The sequence below is a fragment of the Zonotrichia albicollis genome, chromosome 3, assembly GCF_047830755.1.
Source record: "Zonotrichia albicollis isolate bZonAlb1 chromosome 3, bZonAlb1.hap1, whole genome shotgun sequence".
Classification (NCBI taxonomy): domain Eukaryota; kingdom Metazoa; phylum Chordata; class Aves; order Passeriformes; family Passerellidae; genus Zonotrichia; species Zonotrichia albicollis.
This window is the reverse complement of record NC_133821.1, coordinates 13917801-13937744: the sequence shown is the minus strand read 5'-3', so window position 1 is coordinate 13937744 and position 19944 is coordinate 13917801. Positions and strand designations below refer to the sequence as shown.

At 47.4% G+C, this 19944-nt stretch overlaps 1 protein-coding gene across 4 annotated transcripts in view; it reads right to left on the bottom strand.

Moving 5' to 3' along the window:
* Window positions 1-2736: 2736 nt before the first annotated feature.
* TTBK1 (tau tubulin kinase 1) overlaps window positions 2737-19944 on the bottom strand; it is a 100936-nt gene continuing 83728 nt past the window's right edge. For all 4 annotated transcript variants that reach the window (XM_074536767.1, XM_074536768.1, XM_005486770.4 and 1 more), the window contains 2 exons: window positions 10777-12383; window positions 2737-9995 (listed from right to left, as the gene is read on the bottom strand). In XM_074536767.1, the coding sequence (XP_074392868.1) occupies window positions 9569-9995; window positions 10777-12383 (2034 nt within the window). In that variant the 3' untranslated portion in view covers window positions 2737-9568. The remainder of the gene's footprint in view (window positions 9996-10776; window positions 12384-19944) is intronic.

Sequence of the window (19944 nt, the reverse complement as noted above, 5' to 3'; positions counted from 1 at the left end):
CTTCAGTTAATGGCCAACACATGTGCAAGATCTGTGACTGACTTGACTGAATTAACAACTTGGTTAATTAGAGCTGGCTCAAACAGCTTGGAAATGCCTGGTGAGAGCAGCCAGACTCCTGTGCTGCTGCTGCTGCTGCTGTCACACATAATGCTGAAAGGAAGAGTTTGCTTTTTACTTCACACATCTAACACTTCCTGTTGCAATCTTTCTGATCCTTTTCAGGATGCCAGCTACTTGTTGAGAGGGGTGGATAATTCAATTACTTGGTCACTAAGGTGTTAGCTTTTCTGTTTCCAGCAGTAATTTCCTAACACCTTCTATGGAGCTGCAATAGCCTGGATGGTGCAAGGAGTGAAGGAGCTGATTTACTCCTTTAACAATTGGAGCCACCCCTCAGGTGTCTCAACAGAGATCTGATCGGTGCTTGCAGGCTGGTGCTTCAATGATAATTTTCTCTGTTCTCTCCAAGTTACACCTCAGTGCCATGAAAATCTGTGTCCATCAGAGCTGGACCTGCTGTTGGAGGGCAGAGGAGTCCCCTTCTCACTGCAGCTCAGTGCAGCCTGCAGGAGGGAGATGTGACACACAGAGGGAGGCTACAAATTTTTTCTGTAATTTGTAAAGGCAGTTTAGGCAGGGAGATGCACAGAGCTGAGGATCCCTGCAGTGTCAGTCTGGGCTGCACTGTGCTGCAGCAGCGTGTCCAAACACTCTTGGCACCATGTGTGCACACCAGGTTTTGTAGCTCAGCTGGAGAAAGAGAAGATGCAGCCAACAAAGAGGTCCTGGGGCTCCTGAGGGTCTTTGTTTGATCACAGAAGAAAAGGATTTTATGCCATTCTGACTTGGTGCCACGTTAGCAAGACTCTTGCTTTCCATTGCTTACAGTTTTCTTGTGTGCAGCTGTTATACTCAACTGCACAAATGACAACTGCTTTGCAAGTACACTGGGTCTTGTGAAAAATGCATGTATTTTATGATTGGCTTCTCACAAATATTAAAATGAACATTATATGTGTTGTGTTAGAAAGTAATGCTGTATTAATTCTCTTAAGTACTGTGTTAAATATAGCTTTAGGTTATAAAAAATGTTAAAATAGAAACTATGTTATGTAGGATACTTTTTTTAAAGAAAGGACTGGCAGTGAGATAGCAGCCACAGGACACCTCAATCTTTCAGAGAAAAAGAATTTATTGCTCCATTATCAGAAGAAATTAACTTCTTCGTCCCTTGAAGGCGCTGTCAGGACTCAGAGGAAGAAGTTGATGATGACCAGACAGAATCCTGGAATTTATGCATCCTGTATGAAATGTATGCATATGCAACAGGCTGTTGCTTTTAAGGGTTAATCCTCTGTTAACGTGGGTCCTTTTTCGGACTTGTGCTGCCCAGATAAAGGTACCTGGACTGTCCATAACTCTTTGCATTTATTGTCTCATATTGTCCTTATTCAATTTGGCCAGATTATTATTACTCTAATTGTATTACTACTCTTACAACCATTTTATTACTATTAAACTTTTAAAATTTTAAAAACAAGAGATTGGCGTTTTTCACAGTCTGGCCAAAAGTTTTTTTCTTACCTGTCAAAAATTCAACATTGATTTTTCCTTAGTGTGAAAGGACATGAGCCACTTCCATGTCTTCTGCTGTGTGGGATCATGGATCCACAGCCAACACCTGTATGCTCCCTGCTTCCCCAAAAGATCCTCCAGACCTGTCTCATGGCCCTTCTTCACCTTTCCCGACCTCATGGAACTAATTTAGTGTCATTTTCCTCTAACTGGTGCTGTTGGGAAACTGTAGCAAGACAAAGATTCAGCCCAAATTATTTGGCTGCTTTTTACAGAGGAAAAGGCAAATCCAAACTCCTCCTTCAGTCAGGGAAAGAAAGACACAGCAGGAACAGGAAGTCCAGACAGGATCACATATTTTCAGGGGTGAGATTCCATCTGATTATCCTCTCACTTAGACAGGATAATCCTGTGTGAAGTAAAACATTGCCAGGGAACTCAAAACAAACCCACTGGCTGAGGGAGCAGCATGAGCAGGGAATGATGACCCAGGAGCTGGGAAGACTGCAGGACTGCCTCTTCCTGACATAGACTTTTAGGAGCTTTTATGTCCCAGTGTTTATTTTTATCATTTTGGATTCTACACTGGAGTAAAATGTGTTTTCTTTTGGCTATAGGAGAAAGAGTAAAATCTGTCATCACAGCAATAACTTTCCAAGGGAGTACGGTGTTTTATTCTTTTCTGTTCCCTCCTCCAGCACCCTCTCCTAAAGCTGGGCACTAAACTCTTACCACACCCCTGGATGTGGTCTGCACACCATAGGCATGAGGTAACTTGAGCATGGTAAAAGGAATATTGTAAAAACTGTCCTCAGCTTCAACATCAGGTGGTCAGAGAGTATTGAAAGTCAAACCATGCCAAGTTACTGGTTTGCTTTTTCTCCACTTCCCACATATTAATGGGCAGGTCCAACATGTCTCCAAATGTGGCATCTTAACTGTGGCATCTTGACTGTGCAAAGCATATCTATTTTATTTTATTTTTGTTAAAAAAGCAGGCTTTTCTCTCTGACAAAGTGTTTTGGGAGTGGATGGCTGAGCCTGCTGCCTGCAGTGTGGGTGTAAAGAAGGTTCGTGGTGAAGGAACATGTCTTGCAACACCAATAAATGGGAGAAGACACCAATGAAAAGGTAGACAGGCTTTTAATGGCATGATCCAGAATCCCCTTTTAATAACAAATCTAATGACAACTGTGTCTGATATGAACAAGAAATGGCATAATTGTTTATTTTTTTTTTTTTAAGATGTGATCTGAAATTAAGACAAATGCCAAGTGGGTCTGTACACAGACAGGGCTTCTGTGATGCATGCCAGATTTTATGGCCAAGAAATTCGCCATGCAGTTGAACCAGACTGTGGTTCCTCAGTCGGAGTCCTACATTCTGTTTGCAGTGTGTAAACATTCTCCAGCTGCTTTCCTAAAGAATGCAAAGAAGATATGTAGAGAGAGATTCAGCCTTGGGATTCAGTCACATTTCCAGGCAGAAGGAGCAGAAGTCCTGTCTCCAGAGTGTGCCAGAGGCGAAGGAAAACGTCAGTGCGCCAGGTACAACGTCTGAGTGTAGAGTCACATGCTATCGTGTTAAAAGGAGATCTATAAAATCATCTGTGTTCCCAGCTCCAATTCCTGTCTGGAGAAGAAGCAGCAGGTCCCATAGCACAGCAGTCCTGGTTTCACAGCCAGGGGTGCCCCCACGTCCTGCAGAGCTCATCCCACCCTCCGCAGGGACGGTCCCGAGCCTGTGCCGTGCGCTCCCGAGGAAACATCAGCCCCAGCCTCCTGCAGGAACCTGTGCAGAGCTCCCTGAGCTCCAGGCAGGGCAACAAGGGCCCAGCCAGAGGCAGAGCAGCCCCTGAGGAGCACCGTGCTGGCACCAGTCCTGCAGGGTCTTCACCAAAGCCCAGCTCTCACCCCTGAGCCCCCTCTGCTTCAGGAGTTAAGAGCAGGAGAAATTATTATGTTGGTCCCTACAGGGAACCCAGCTCTGGATTTGCTTTGGTAGCTCCCTTCCTCCTTTCAGCACAGAGGGCATCAGTGTTCCCTTTGAACCTGCTTTCCAGCCATTTGCAGCTCCAAAAATAAAAGGGATTATGTTCCTCCTTGTGACCCAGCACATGGCCTGTATGGGGTGCACAGGCTGATGGCCAAGTCTGCCTCAGGCTCTGCAGAATCCAGGAGGGCTTCAACCCCCCAGGCAAAAAGGGACTGACCTGGAGGGAACACACAGTTACTTTGAAGGCAAGATTTGCTGGAGGAGCTACATTAGGAATTAAGTGACAGGAGAGTGATGGTGTATAGATCACTGTCATCTCCTGGGATTCTGGCTGCTCTGGGGATCACAGCTCACCCCAGCCTGCAGGCAGAGCTATTCCCTGGCCCTGCAAAACTCCCAACCCCAGTGCTCATGGAGGTCTGAACATCAGCTGGCTCTGCTGCCCCTGCCAGCACAGTCCCAGCCCCTTGGGAAGCAGCTCCTGCACAATCACTGGGGGTTGTGCACACACTGAGCCCACCCAGCAGCCCAGGTACAGGCACATGCCACACGAGGAAAGGGCCTGAACAGCAGCCCGAGCTCTCCACCTCATGGGGAGGTGCAGGAGTAGCTGGCAAACAGATGGAACCAAACTTGCAAACCCTCAGGTGGTCCTCCTGGACTTTGTCAAACCAGCCCAACTCTGCTGGAGCAAGGCCATGTTTCAGTTCACCCAGAAGAAACTCATTTGATACCAAACTCATGATGTCCACAATGGGACTCCTACTGTGTTCACAGGATTAATTTAACTGCAGGTGGCTGATGTGTGGGGCAAGGCCTTAGGTGGGCATTGGTGCCAGTGCACGTGGAACAGCTGTGGGTCAATAAACTGTACAGAGAAAAAAGCAGTGTGCTGAGGGACCACTGGGATGCTACTGGAGCTGCCCAGGCTATCAGTGATCATCTTCTTACAGAGGATCTACAGTGAGAAAACACCTCTGTGTGGGAAAGGAGAAATGGGAAAGATTTTCTTGCCCCAACACAACCTGCTTTGGATCAACGCTTTTCACCACCAAACTCTCAGTGCTCGTGTTAGCCAGGAGCAGGCACATGAACAGTGATGCTCCAGACCCTGCTCCATGCCCCACAGAGCTGTGTGTCTGTCCAGCAGCTGTTGCAGGTCTGGTGGCAAGCAGGACAGCTGTCAGCCACCCAGGCTGGCGTGTTTCAGCCCTGGTTTGTGCTCAGGCAGGTGCAGCCTCACAGCTGACGTGCACTTTGGTACAGTGGTATCCTGTTCCCCCACGCACACTCACTGCACACAGCAGTCAGCTCTGCACACATCTGAAGTCACAGGTGAAACTTCTCTGAAGGCAGCAGGACCCTTTAAAACCTTTATTCACTATATATAATGGTCACTACTTATATTGTTGTAATTATATATATATATATATATATATTATAATATTCTTTACTTAAAAAAGGGCAAGCAAAGTCTCCTGCCTCTCACTGATTCCAAGCACAACAACAGAGATATTTGCTACCAAAACACCTTTTGCACCAAGGCAAACAGAAGTGCCTGTGCTGCCAACCAGACAAATCAGTTAAGCAGCTCCATCCATCCGTGTGTTTGAGCCTCTCCACAGTATCAGTCTGTCTGGTGCCATCTGTCCTTTTCTCCCTTTGCTAATACAATCCATTGCCACACTGGTTACTGCTGAGAGCTGCCTTCCACATTCCCCACTGGCACATCCCCCTGTATCCAAGCTTCCTAGCAGACAGCGCCTGGCCAGGCAGCAGCCACTGGCTCCTTCTCAGCAGCCAGGGAGGATCTCAGCTGTGGGCAAGGCCTGCAAGTGAGGACTCAGGGCATTCCAAGGGCTCTTGTGGTTCCAACACACATGAGCAAGACGTGTCTCTCCCTACTCACACTAATGAAGGAACAGTGCTGGCCTGTCCCAGGAGCTCCCCCAAAACACACACACAGGCAAAATCACCTGCAAGGACACAGCCACACAGCCCAGCAGTGCTGGAGCAGCCCCCTGTGCCCTTGAGCTTGGCAGAGCTTGCACCAGACTCACAGCAGAGAGCAACAGGGCCTTGCCTCTCCCACCTGTCTGGGATGGGACAGCCCACCATGTCCTGTGAGGCCAGACTAGATGCTCTGGCATTCCTCAGCCACCTGACCTCTCCCTAACATCACAGGCCTCATCCCTTCCTGTCCCCAGACATGTTCTCTCTGTTTGCTCCAGCTATGGCAGGTGCCCTTCCAACCTTCCCACAGGGAAGCAGGAGAAGAGAGGACCCAGAGGAAATTCTGTGTGTGCTGCTGCCCAAGATGGAAGCATCCCCATCCGGGAGGACGTGGCCTGGGGCACACCATGCACTTTCCTGCTGCCCTTCATGCCAGGGACAGCTGGGAAGCAGGGCTGTGCAGGAGTCTGGCAGCACAACCATGAGGGGAGATGACCCATGCTGGTCTCAGATCTCTACAGACCCAGCTGCACCCTCAGCCCAGCCCTGTCAGACAACACTGTGAACAGCTTTGCTGATGACCTTCAGAAGTCCCATCTTGCCTCAACCCTTCTTTGATTCACTAAATCATAGTAGTGGTGGAATCTTCCTTGCTGGAGACACTGAAGGCTCATCTTGACACAGCCCTACATAATCTAATCCAGGGTCTCATTTTCAATAGAAAATTGGACAAGGTGATTTCCAAGGGTTCCTTTCAATGTAAACTTTTCTATAATTTCTGTAACATGGATTATCTATTTACTTATATTTTTAATTTCCTTGCAACCAGATTAGAACAAAAGAAAAATTATTATTAAAAAAGTTGTCTGAGGCAAAAATTTCAGGGGCAAAAAAGCATAATAAACCAGGGGGTTTGGAGCAATTCAGATCTATTACTCCTGCTCAGTTCAGCATAGACCTGTGCCTGATGTCCAGCTGTGCTTTCTGAAACCTGTGGGACCTGCCAGGTGGCTCTCCAGTAAATCCCAGCTTTGGCATGTATCCTGGTGGGACCAGGAATCTGCTGCACCACAGAGGGAGATGATGATACCTTGGTGCCACCAGAATCCTGCCTGCTTCTTGTGGTGGGGTCATGGTAGATAGACCTCTTAGAAGACAGCTCAGTTTCACAGAAACTTTTAATAAGAAAGTCCCCATAGTCCTGTGAAAAGACTTCACTGGATGGTTGCTTCACAATTAAAAGCCTGCCCAATTTCTTAATCTGCTGTTCTTGGCTGTTCTGACTTCCCTGCTTTCATGTGCCAGAGCAAGACCACAGAACCACAGGACCACAGAATGGTTTGGGTTGGAAGGGACCTTAAAGACCATCCAGTTTCAGCCCCTTGCTGTGGGCAAGGACACCTTCCACTAGACCAGGATGCCCTGTCCAACACAGCCTTGTGTCTGCCCTGGAGCTTCCTTTCTGACACTGGGCCACAGAAAACTGTCCCTTAAACTTTTTCCTGAACAAATACACTGATTGTGCTTTATTGGCTTCCCATGATGAGGCAGGTTTGCTAACCCTGTTAATAATCCTGTAGTCCTCTTTCAAAGCTCTCTCAATGTCATTTTTGGCATGTGCATTAAGACATGGATGGACAAACTGGTAAAAGCTTCACAACCAAGTCTTACCATCTGAGCACTCTAAAATTAATAGACCTTCAATAAATTAATAGGAGTCCCATTATGATTTATATTTCTGGAAAGAATCTCTTTGAGTTTATTCTGTTTTCTGGTTTCTAAACCTGCAGTGCATACTTAGGTTCTAGTCTGACCCACACTTCAAACTCAGAGGAAGTTTTAGTGCCACCAGAAGAAGTGGTCACATTCTCTGTGTGTCCTTCTGTTGTGGGACCAAATGGTGAACCAGAGTGATGAAATGAACCAGATGAAAAATAAGGTGATGAATCAGAGCAGTTTGTGTTATGCTGGATCAGCCTTTCCAGCCATTTATCAAATAGCTGCTGCACTGTAAATGTGGTGGAACTGTGCAACTAAACAGCTGGAACTTGGAGGGATGTTGCTTTTGATGGCAATATCAGCTCAGTCCATCAGACCACAGCCTGAGCTCCTCTGAGCTTCCAGTGCTGCTCTGCAAAGATGAGGGCATGTTTGGAAATCGATGGAAAACACTTGGAGCTGGGTGAAATGAATTCTTAGTGCTGGCAACACTGAGACTGTCACATGAAGGGGAAATTCCTGTCTTCTGTTTCTACACATTTCCCTGTTCAGGTGTGCAAGGAGTTTCTCCCTGACACCCTGTCACAGCTCTCATACTCCTTTCCAGGACTCCTGAAGATATGAGCAGCTTCAGGATTCCTTAACTTGATGGCCATCAGTGTGTGACTGTTTGCATTCATGTTCAAATGAATCAAGGTCATTACTGTTCAGATTCCTCTGTCAAGCTTTGTTATTTGCAAACAGTAAATTTGCAGGTAGTTGCAACTGAAAGAATAGGTGTACAGAGCAGCTGTATTTTTGTTCTGTCTCATGCAGTGCCTCTTTTAGGCATGACAATGGTGTGAAGCACAAAGTATTTGGGTCTGGAGTGTTTTCTTCTGTGAGGTGTGGGGAGAATTTTGTCTACTTCAAGATCTCATCAGGATCAGACAGGTACCAGTCCTCCTTGCTTTCACTTTCAAGCCTTCCTAATTAGTCTGGGGGCTAAACAGTTGGTTGATTTAGCTCTAGCTGAGTGTTAGCTTATGCTCAGATAATATTACTTAAGAGCACAGCCCTTGCTTTTATGTTCACATTGTTCATCCTCAATGCATGGCAGAGGTGAGCACCAGGAAAAGATTCAAACCCCACCTCTGCCCCTCAACCCACTGTCCCTCCCCTCAGATAGAAATGCACATGGCCACGGCATGCCAGCAAACCTCTCATTGCAAAGCAGCAGGTTTTGGGTACACTACAGGATAATAATTTCCCACCCTGCCCTGTAGGGGAACTTTCAACCACAGTGCCAAAATTCACAAACACCAAGAGCGTGATAATAAAACACAAGGAATTCAGGTGCAGGGGGCACCCAGGCTAAAGGCATCCAGTGACTATCCACATCCTCACAATGGAGCTGTGTTTGGTGCACTGCAGGTCTGTGTGGCACCAACCACGCCCAGGCTGAGAGGAACCACCCTCGCTGGGGGATGTGATGTCCACAGATCACAGTTTGGTATTTGTGACAGATGTGGCTGCAGTGTGCTCCCTTCTACATTAATTAGCAAGAGCTCCTGATTTCCCAGCAAGCTGCCAACACATTTCTATTTCCACCTAAGCACCCACCACATAGGCATGTGCTGAAACAGCAGCAGAGTCTGAGAAGCAATGCCAGACAGCCTCCTCTGTGGGACACACTGGAGCAGGTGGGAGCATCCAGCAAGACCTGCCTGTCTCCCAATTCCCACCTGTAGAGGCACCTCTGGAAAGGAGAGTAGAGCCCTCCCCTCCTTACCCCTCCTCTTATCTCAGCACACAAGGATGCTTCCATCCCTCTTGAATAAGCTAGTGGCAATCCCTTGCTAACACAGGTGGTGGGAGGCGAGCCAGCACTCAGGGAGATGGCAGAGACCAAGGCTGGTGTTTCCCCAGCAAGGAGGAAGGAAGGAGCTGCCTGAAGGACAGGAGCCTTCCTCTTTAGCAGGCCTTGCTCTTGTCACCTCTGCTCCTCCTTCCACAGCTGGAGTCGGTGTTGAGGACTGGTATTGCTAATGGGGAGGAGAATCCCTGGGGAGGGAGGCAGGTCAGGCACTGGGCAGGCTGGGTGCTGTGCGTTAGCAAGCGTGAGCTGCGGGCTGGGGGGGGTCTCCCTTGGAAAGGCTCCGTGGCTCAGAGGCTGCCAGGCCCCTGGGAGCTGATTGCAGTGTGGGGTGAGAGTGAGTGAAGCATTCAAGTACAGCTAATGCTATACACTCGTGGGTCCAGCATGGAAGGCTGTGCTGCAGCATCTCAAGTGTATACTATATGCAGAAGTTACCCAGTCTGCTGGGCTCGCAGAGGAAGGTCATTATCTGGCAGCTGCCTTACTTTCCAGGGACACCTGCTTTCCTTTGGTTGCTGGACTTTGAGTCTGGGTTTTTCCTCTTTGTCGTTTTTTGGCCACGCCAGGAGACGGCAGGGAATCTCCTGTAGGCCCCGGGGCCTGAGCTGAGGGCTGAGGTCGGGGGGAAGGAGGAACGCGCTGAGGAGCAGTCCCTGGTTTGTGCTGCCGGCAGGGAGAAGGACTTTCCCTCCGAGGCAGCAGCTGGCTTCTGGGGGATGTACTGGGGTTCCTGGAAGGAAGGACAGGGCTCCGGGGGGATGCACCACTGGGCCTCTGCGAGCTGCTCCGTGCAGGAAGGGAACTGGAGCTTGGTGATGAAGGAAGCCGGCTTTGTACCTGGGTTGTTCGGCCCTCGGATGGGACACTTCCAGCTGGTCTCTGTGTCTGAAGCCTGCAGAGAAGAAAAGAGTGAGAAGAAGGAGGATGAAGGGGAATTTTGCAAGGGATTCTTGGGCTCCTGGCAGGATTGGCATGAATGTTGCCAGGCAATTACAAGGAGCCTCCAGCACCAGGATGGGAGAACCTATGCTGTGAACAAGATGGGGCACCAGTTTGAACACCATCCTGTAACTCAGTGTAGTTAACTGCTAAGTGTTTGCCTTGATGCTCCAGCATTCTCTGAGTCAACACGCAGGCACGGTATGTGGGACTTCTCTTAACATGCAGAATGGATGCAGCAACCTCTTTCAAGGCAGGACATACAATTTGAGAATGTGGGCATGAGTTGAATTGCACCAGTTGGGCTCTCATGGTAACTGTGATGGAAGATAAACCAACTGAGGCAATCCCAGCTGGCAGCCTCGCTGCCCGTGCAGCTCTAATCACAATAGTCAGGCCAGGAAGCCAGGTCTCCCTGCAGAGTCATGGCCGTGCTGCCAAATGGAGAGCTCAACACCAGGGGCATCTGCTATTATCAGACCAAGTGAAAGGGCTTGTAAAAGGAAAGGTCTCAAAGCCAGGGCAAGCAAAGAGAGGCTTCAAAAAAAGAAGACAGAGAGGTGAGTATTTCACATAGATGAGGGCTGAAATGTGGGCTGACATGACTGTAGGAAACAAGGATGGACTTAGCATTCAAGCTGAGTAAAGGACGAAGTCATGGGAGGTGAGCAAAGCCCTGGCTGTGTCTCCTCAACAAGCCCAGCTCTTTGCATTTCTCACCACTTTGGCCTTACCTGCAGGCAGCGGCTGCATCCTGTGGGGAGCTGCCCAGCCCTGCCACCGCAGCGGCCACGGAGCTCTCCGGCCTCGCCACCTCCAACGGCGTTTTCACCGGCACAATGGGACGAGGAATTCTGCTCCTTGTGCTTATGGCTCTCTCTTCCCTCCCCAGCAGCACAGCCTTCCTCTCTCCCTTCCGTGGGATGGAGTCATCGGAGTCGTGGGTGTCCTCCTCGGAGCCGGTGGCTGACAGGGTTTCAGAGGCCCGGCGCCGCTCGTCGCTGGAGGAGGCCGAGGAGGAGGCCCCTGAGGCCAGCCGCAGGAGGCGGCTCTGCCTCTTCTCCATCACCAGGCGAGCCAGGTCGGGTTGCTTTGCCCTCTTATAAAGCCTTTCTTTGGCTGAGAGTGAAGTTGAAAGGTCTGAGCCAGTGTCCTCCTCAGAGAACAAAATGGGTATCCGGCTCCTGTACCGGGAGCCCAGCGGCCTCCTGGGGCCCGGCTGCGGCGTCTCCAGGACGGTCTCTGCTCGCTTCAGGTGCTCTGTCCCTGGTGCTGCCTTCTCCAGGCCAGGCTCCCTTGTAGCCACCTTGGCAGGCTCTTCCAAGTCCAGTGAGAGCACTGCTTTGCCAGAGGGCTCTGGCTTTTCCTCGGGAAGCTTTGGCACGCCGTTGGGAAGGGCCGGCTGCTCCCCCACGGTCTCTGAGGTGGTTTCCACGTGGTTGGCCGACAGCGCGCAGCTCTCCGTCTCTGCCCCTTCCAGCCCGGAGTGAATGCTGCCGTTCTCCACCAGCACCAGATTGTCCTCCAGCTCCTCCTCGACGATGACCTCCTCGAACTGCCCCGGGGGGCCGTGCTCCTCATGCCGCATCAGCTGCCCGCTGGAGGACATCACGTTCAGGTGGGTCTTCTCAGCGATGTGAACAAACGTGCGCTCCACTTTGGTGAACGGGGAGGAGGCCGTAGCCACTGCCACGGGGGGCCTTGGTTCTGATTTAAGGACTGAGGACAGGGTTCCTGGCTCAGACACATCCAGCTGGCTCCCCATGGGCTGCGGCCGCTCGCTCTGAGGTGTCAGTGCAGCAAGAGTGCCCAGATCGACTTCTGGAGGTAACTCTGCAGCCACTGGAGACTTCTTCAGATCACCTGGTGAAAACAGCACTAATGTTTTTGAGCCTTCCTCCAGCTCCAGGTCCCCATCAGCGGTGGATGCTCGACCCTTGGAGCCCTTCTGGTCATCAGCCAGGAGCGTGGACGGCGCGCACTCCTGGCTGTGCTCCGTGCTCTTCTGACTCAGGTCGCTGCTAGAATCACTGTGCATGTCAATCTCATTGCCCTCCTCCTCCTCCTCCCCCTCATCCTGCTCATCTTCCTCCTCCTCATAGTCTTCCTCCTCTTCTTCTTCCTCCTCCTCCTCCTCTTTTCCATTAATTTCCAGATAAGGTTCCAGAGGTTTGCAAGGAGCAGTCAAGACAATATTTGAAAAATCAACTTTCTTTATCCGCTGGGATAACTTAGGCTTTTCCCAGTAGTTGCACATATCTTTTCTGAAGTCTTGGTAAGGCAAACTTAAAGGGACCGCCTTGGGCAGGCCATTTATTTCAAATGACTTCAGCATGTATGCCTGCAGGAAGACAAGTGTGACAAAAGGAGAGGGTGAGTTAGCATTCAAACAGCAGCATTGACACAGAACACATCAGGACCAACAGCAGCAGGAAGAATCCATGGAAAGCATCTAATCCATCTCATGGTTCCAAAATACATGCCTGAGCAGTCATCACTCCATCATTTGATTCATACAAACCTTAGAGAGGTTCACAGATACTTATCTACGAAGGAAACAAAATATGCCAAAGAAATTCCTTTGTTAGCAGTCTTTAACCTGGACCTAAAAGAACAATTTTAAAGCAATTCCTCAGGATTTTTTCACATTTCTCAATCTTCTTCAGTGTTTATGTATTTATTTAAGTATTTATATGTTTACATAGTCACTCCTTTCTTACTGGAACCACTTAGCAACTCGCTTTTATGCCCAGTGAACTGAAGGGGCACCTCTGGGCTAGATAAATTTCCTGATCACTTTCCATTAGCATCCACCATTGCCCCTGGGGCACTAACACTTGTAGTGCTACTGTGTTCCCCTGGTGCACCATCCATCATCCCCTCTTCTGCTCCCACATCCCTGTAGCAACTCCTCATTCTGCCTCCCACAGGCTTCTGATTCCACTGAAATCATCAGCAAGTCATGAAAGCTGGCACAAAAAGTGTCATCATCAGGCCCTGGGGTGTCCAAGCAGGAGAAGCGAAGGGCACACAGGACAGGTGGTGGTGGGGGCACTGTTCCTCCAGCCTGTGGCAGTAGCAGGCTGTGAAATGATTGCAAATGGTCCTACAGAAAAACAGGAGCTCACGCACACATGCACACACTTGACCAAACAAGGCCAAAATAAATAGGAAATGCCTGTCAAGCATGGCCTAATTAACAATCAGTTGCAAATGAAAATCCCATCAGCACCGCTCTGCAGAATGGATTTTAAACCAAATCATTTACAGCATACTTCTGTTAGGGCTGGCAAACTGTAACCTCTCCATAAAATCAACTGGTCAATAATGCATCACATGTTACCCTTGAAAAGTCCTGACCATGAACAGCAGGGCTCCAAACATCTGCATTTTCCAGTGGCATTTGACACTGCCAGAGGATATTTAGGCTACACAATAAACATGCACCCACTTAACCATGTGAGCTCCAGAGCTGCTCACAGCTACCACATTCACCTGGCCATGGGAATGGATCTTTTTGTCTCTAGAAAAATGGGAGAAAAAGCCTTCAGTGGCTTTTCAGTCCAATGGCACAATTAAAAATGGTGCTGAAAAGTGTACTATTTTTATGCTCCTGTACAACATTTCAAATAGGTTGGTGGGCAGCACCAAGCTGTTCTGCGTGGTGGTGAGTTGTTATCCAGTTAATATTTATTTTTATATCTTATAAATTAAAACACAGGCTGGTTTTGGCAATACCACTGGAATCCAAAGCTGCTTCTCTTCTTTCATTGAAGCTGAAGCCTGGCCCTGAAGATGGCTCTGTATTAGCCTGGTTTTGGCCTTCACTGATCCACTCTACCTTTTGTATCAGGATGGCAGACATGGAACTTGGATTGGTAAGAGGCACTTACTGCCCTTTGCTGGGTCATATCCAGCTGAGTTTTTAGTACTTCAAGGATGGAAATCTCACAACCTCTTTGGGACCCTCTCCTAGAGTTTGAGGCTCTTCATGGTGAAAAAGCTGGGAGGTTTAGGATCTAATTCCTATATCTAACCTTCCTTTCATGAAACGTTTTTCCATAACATCTCATCCTTCCATTGTGCACCTCTGAGAAGAGTATGGAATCTCCCTCCATCAGGCAATTCAATGAAGAAAAAGGATGCCACAACCAATCTTGTTTTTAGGCAGAACAGACCCAGATCTCTCAGCCTCTCCTCATGTCAGATGTTTCTAGTTCCTGGTCATCCTGGCAGCCCTCTGTCAGATTCACTCTCCTGTGAGCAGCAACCATGAGCTAAGGCAGTCACATTTTCCTGCCTGTATGACTTCAGATTTCCACTCCTGACTCTCTCTTGACTTGTTGGTCACTTGTCCAGGAATGCCTGTGGCATTACATGGGTCTGAGCATGTGTTTACCACAAAGTCTGCATGTTTCACCTCTTTAACACTCTGTCTCTAAATAAAACTTGTCTTAGATTATTCACTGAGGTTGAAGTGCTTGTGAGTGTTGCCCAAACAAATATTTTGGACTACCTACTTTCTGGTCAAACCTAGAAACTGCCAGGTAGAATTCTGCAGAGATTCTTAACAGAAGGCAACTGGGTTGCCAGAGATAAAAATAAAATCTGAAAGAATGTGGGAGAGTTCAGGGTCTGCAAAACTTACCAACCTATTAAAAACATCAATACCACTACCCTCTCCCAAGTTCATGAATGTCAAGGAATGCCCCCTACCAACAGTAGCACTCATGAGGATTGGGTGGTGACAGATTTGGAAAAAAGAGGCACCACTTGCCTTATGGCCAGTAAACAAACCAACAGTGGTATTTCATCATGGATTGTCAACAGTTTTTTGCTAATACTGCAACTTCCACTGCTGCAGTTCCAAACATTGTTGAGATGGTGACACTGCCACAGGGTCTGCTCATACCTCGCTGACTGCCCTAGATGTGAAGGACATGCTTTTCATAACTCCCCTCCTTGACCATGTTTTCTTTTCATTAGTGCTTGATCTCTTTATGAACTACTGAGGAAAGGAAAATCATGGGAATGATGTAAGTGCACGTGAATGTATTAGAATTGTTAGGAAGTGAACTGAGATTGTTCCAACAGCTCCATACACCCAACTGACCTTATTCACATGGAATGGGGATTCAGTGGGCATGGGCCTCATTGTAATCTATGGCAAAAGGGGCCAGGAGGGGTGGAGACACCACTGGAGTTGGGCTCCCACTCTTTCAGTGCCACCAAAATGAGGTGCTCTGATCTTGAAAAGGACTGGTCTCCCTGTGAAACAGGCAGAACAGATAAAGAGAGGACAGAGTGTGATCATGAGGGGACCTTCCCACCTCCCAGATGTAGTTTATGAGGGCACAGTGTCACCTGCAGGCACTGCTCAGGAACCTATAGTGGTCTGTCCATCTGGGAGGTGTCAGTGGAATTATGAAAGAATGGTTCAGCACATTCCCCTTCCCACTGGAAACTGAGAGTGGCAATGGCTCATGTTTCACAGCCATGATGGTTCAAGACTGGTCCAAAGAGGAAGAAATCTGATGGATATTTCACATTCCATAATATCCTCAAGCTAATGGTCCTGACAAATGCTTCAAGAGGTTGAGTTACTCGATGGAAGTTCAGGTCTCACTTCAAATCTTATGCTGCAGTTAATCCAAGCTTTTGGATGGACACACAATATTCCTCAAAGCCCTGTGTGTTCATCTCCCTCAGTCTCCCAGCTCACCAGTTCTTGGGAAATATTAACTATGAATTTGACCAAAACTTGGGAGATCATGTGAAAAAACCACACAAATTCGACTAAGGAAAATGTGGTTTGAAGTGGCACAAGTACAATACAACCACATGGAACTGCAACATCCCTGTGCCACTGTTCATATTTGTGACTAACAGGGAAATGATTTCTATGATTTATCATCATCCACAGGACATGTGCACTAATATACCATGAGGAATGCATATTCCAAGGGTATAGGGAGTGTCACAATGCAGTGTCTGGTCTTTTTTGACTAACAGTGACACCAGGCCTGACATTATTTGTTCAGAGCTCGCACACACTTGAGGGGCACACCAAGAGGCTCAGCAGTGATGGAATATGGTCTGCAGAGGGATGGTGATGCCAACACACACTGGGATTAGTGTCACCTCTGGAGGAAGCAGCCTCTTACAACAGTGGTGTGTGTGGATGAATCAAAAGGGAGTCAATGGCAATATGTGTGTCCTGGGTAATCCAAAAAATGTGCTTTGCACTCTGTATCTTTCCTATGCCAACCTTCCCAAGATTATCACTGTCCCTTTCTCTCGAGGCTTTAGAGAATTTATTGACACCATTCTGGCTGCTCTTGCTGGAAGCAATCCCTATTTCTGGAGCTGGGGAGGACATTTTCCTTGGATCTTTTCACTGCTGCTGCCCAGAAATCCAGAGCCCTTTCTCTCTCCACAAGTTCCGGCCACTGCCCCAGTTCCAGCCACCACTGCTGATGGAGAGCCTCTGTTGGGTGGTGTAGAGCAGACAACCCAGCAGCACTGACTTTTGGTTTTGGACAACAAGAAATGGTTCTTTCCTGTTTTTTGGTTTTGTCCCTGTTCCCCACTGGTTGCTTTTTAGGGGGAGAGGGAGGTCTGTAATCGCGAAGGCTCAGTTGTTGTGTTGTGTTTTTGCTTTTCTTTGTCCTCTCTCTTGGCCATGTGAGCAGCACAAGGGGCTTCTCCACCAGCTTGTCTTTACCAACAAGACATTTGTGACAAGTGGACTTGTGGTGGGGTGGGCTCTGGAAGCTATTTTCACACCCCAGCTGATGGTATTCCAGATCAAATGATCTTATATAACCTTGCTGAACAAATCAAAGCATTGACTAATGTAGCTCATGTGGCACTGGAGGAAGCAAAGGTACAATTGCAGACAACATCAAAAATGGCTTTGCAAAACAGACTAAAATTACACTTTTATTGTGGCCTGAAAATGTGTGATGTGTGAGCCTGTCTGATGATACCTGCTCCATTCACATATCAAATGTAACTAAGGATCTTTATGAACAACTGGATCATATGAAGTATATAGCAAGAGCAAATAGAGATCTTGGATTTAGTATGGAAAATGAACATTAAACAAGTTTCTGCATGGGTGTTAGGTTTTTCACTTGCTGGTTATTACAATCTTTGGTATTAGTTTTTATTGTAATTATTAGATTTTGTGGATTATTATGAATGATAAACCAGGTAATCATGTGTAAGATATGCATAAGATCTGTATGGATGGAAATGAAAGAGACAGAAGAGGAGGAAAAGGAATCACCCTAGAGAGATGTGACCGTGTTCACAGGGGTGTTAGGATGAGGGAAGAGATGAGGATCTGACTCCATGTTGCAGAAGGCTTGATTTATTATTTTATGATATATATTATATTAAAACTATACTAAAAGAATAGAAGAAAGGATTTCATCAGAAGGCTAGCTAAGAATAGAAAAAGAAGGAATGATGATAAAGGTTTGTGGCTCAGACTCTCTGTCCGAACCAGCTGACTGTGATTGACTATTAATTAGAAACAACCACATGAGACCAATCCCAGATGCACCTGTTGCATTCCACAGCAGCAGATAATCAATGTTTACATTTTGTTCTTGAGGCCTCTCAGCTTCTCAGGAGAAAAAAATCCCAAGGAAAGGATTTTTCATAAAACATGTGTGTGACAAGAACAAGTGGGTTTATTTTCTGTCAAAATTTCTACACCCTTAATGCAGCACATGGTACAGAGTGGGCTCAGTGTCCTCCAGAAAAGCCTGCTCTCCTAACCAGCTCTGCACTGATGTGGGCAAAGGGAACAGTTTCCATATAAGCCTAATAAATGTTCCCTTTTACTTTAAAATTTGGGATTTTTTCTCTCCCATCTCTTGTAAGCAAAAATCTACCAGGAACAGGAAAAAACCCCAAAACCCCTCACAATATTTATCTCACATAAATTCAGGAAATGATGCACTTCTTCTACCACTGTTCTGTTTCAGACCACGCTATAAACCATGGCACCACTGGATCCTTCTGCAGAGCCTGACAGACATACACATCTGCCACACACCAGCAGCCTCTCAGGAGCAAACTAAAACATACTGTGAAGCATGGAGAAGATAAACTTTGGACCTTGCCAAAGGCAGACTCAGAAGAATCCTGCCTGACCCTCCACAGAATTCCCAGGAGGAAAGGGGACTCACACACTGTACAACCCTCTGAGACCACAGCCTTACCCAGGCTCTTTCTTCCAGACCATCACCTGCCTGCACAAACTGCTCTCTGCCTTTGAGCAGCTGGAGTCTCGGGATTCTTCTGCATGTGGGAAATTTCCACCACACTTTACACAGGTACCAGAGCCTTCACGTGCCTTGAACTGAAACCACATTGTGGCCTTCCCAAAGTACATAGACCACATCTCTAACAGTCACATAACTTTGTTTCTGTTCCCAGATGTGACTTAACTGCAAGTTTTTAGCGATCACACGTGTCAGCAGTAATGGAACTCTCACTGTTCTACCAGATCTCCTTCAACTCCCTGTGCAGGCCTCCCACCTACCCAAGGATGAGCAGGAGACACCTTCCCAGAGCAAATGAAGTAGAAAAGCGAAGAAATAAAGCAAATAAAAAACCCAGCCATCAACAAGATGCTGCCTTTGATTCTTTAATAAGGTTTTGGTAGTATACAAGCTTTTTTTTTTGTTTGTTCATTTTTTCTTTTTTTTTCTTTTTTTCCCGATTGTCTGGATTAACATACATGGATTTAAAAAAGGCACAAAATCCATTGCACAGCTTCTGTTTCATTTGTTTTTGATGACATTGCCTGTTCATTGTGGTTTCAAGTGTAGGATTTTACAGTACTCTGCAGCATTTACAGCATGATCTACATACAGGTAATCAATGCATGCTTTTATACAGGAGACAGAATTCAAATTCTCTCTCAGTATTTCTATATACACAATAATACAGTCTTTTTCTTCTGAAAAAAAAGCTTTAAATTGGTCTTGCATGCTTGGTATACCAGAAGAATTAGTGCAAGCATATATTACAGTGTTATTGCAGTACAAAAAGGGGTTGACCTTAGGCTCTAAAGGGATTAGATAAGGAAGAATAAAAAGACTCGAGGAAAACAAGCTTTGGATCCCTTTAGTCAACTACGTCCTTCCAAATGGATCCCTACACAGTACTGCCTTTAAAGCTACAGCAGGCTGCGTCCCCTCCCTCTCCCTGCTGCCTTCCCCCTGAGACAAACTTCCACAGCTTCTGCAAACCTTCTGTCCCCAGCAGTCCATGAGGACTCCTGGCAGCCTGAGGAATCCCTTCGGCTGGACCTCTCAGTCCTGGAGACCTGCCTGAAGGGGACTGCACCGAGATCCACTGCTTTAAGCAAACTCAAGTCCCAGCAGATGGAGCTTCTCAAGCAAACCAGGAAGCACAACAGGTTCCCTCTACAGCTTTTGTCTCCTCTCAGTAGCAACGACCACAGAAACCCACATTCACCTCCTACTCAAGTAGCAGTTGGTTAAATATGGTTTATTTAACCATAAATAAACTCTCCTGCTTAGCAGCAACAGAAGTCTAACAGGTGACACAAGGTAATGCAAAGGAAGGATATGCTGGTCCCTGAGATTCTTCATGGGAGCTGAAAGGTCTGAGAAGCAGAAATCAAGTTCTCAACACGATGTTAATTGTTCCAGCCAGAATGGGAAGAGGCCTTAGTCCTGAGAGATGCAGATGGCACACAGACAGCAAGAGCTGTAGTCCAGTCTTCCCTGTAACAGCTTTTATTTGGATACTATCAGGACCTTAGCATATCCTGGAAGTGACATTATCCTCTGCCAACATAGACTAAGCTTGATCGGGACTGGGAGATCTGGCAGGATTGACAACAGTGTGTGGAAAAA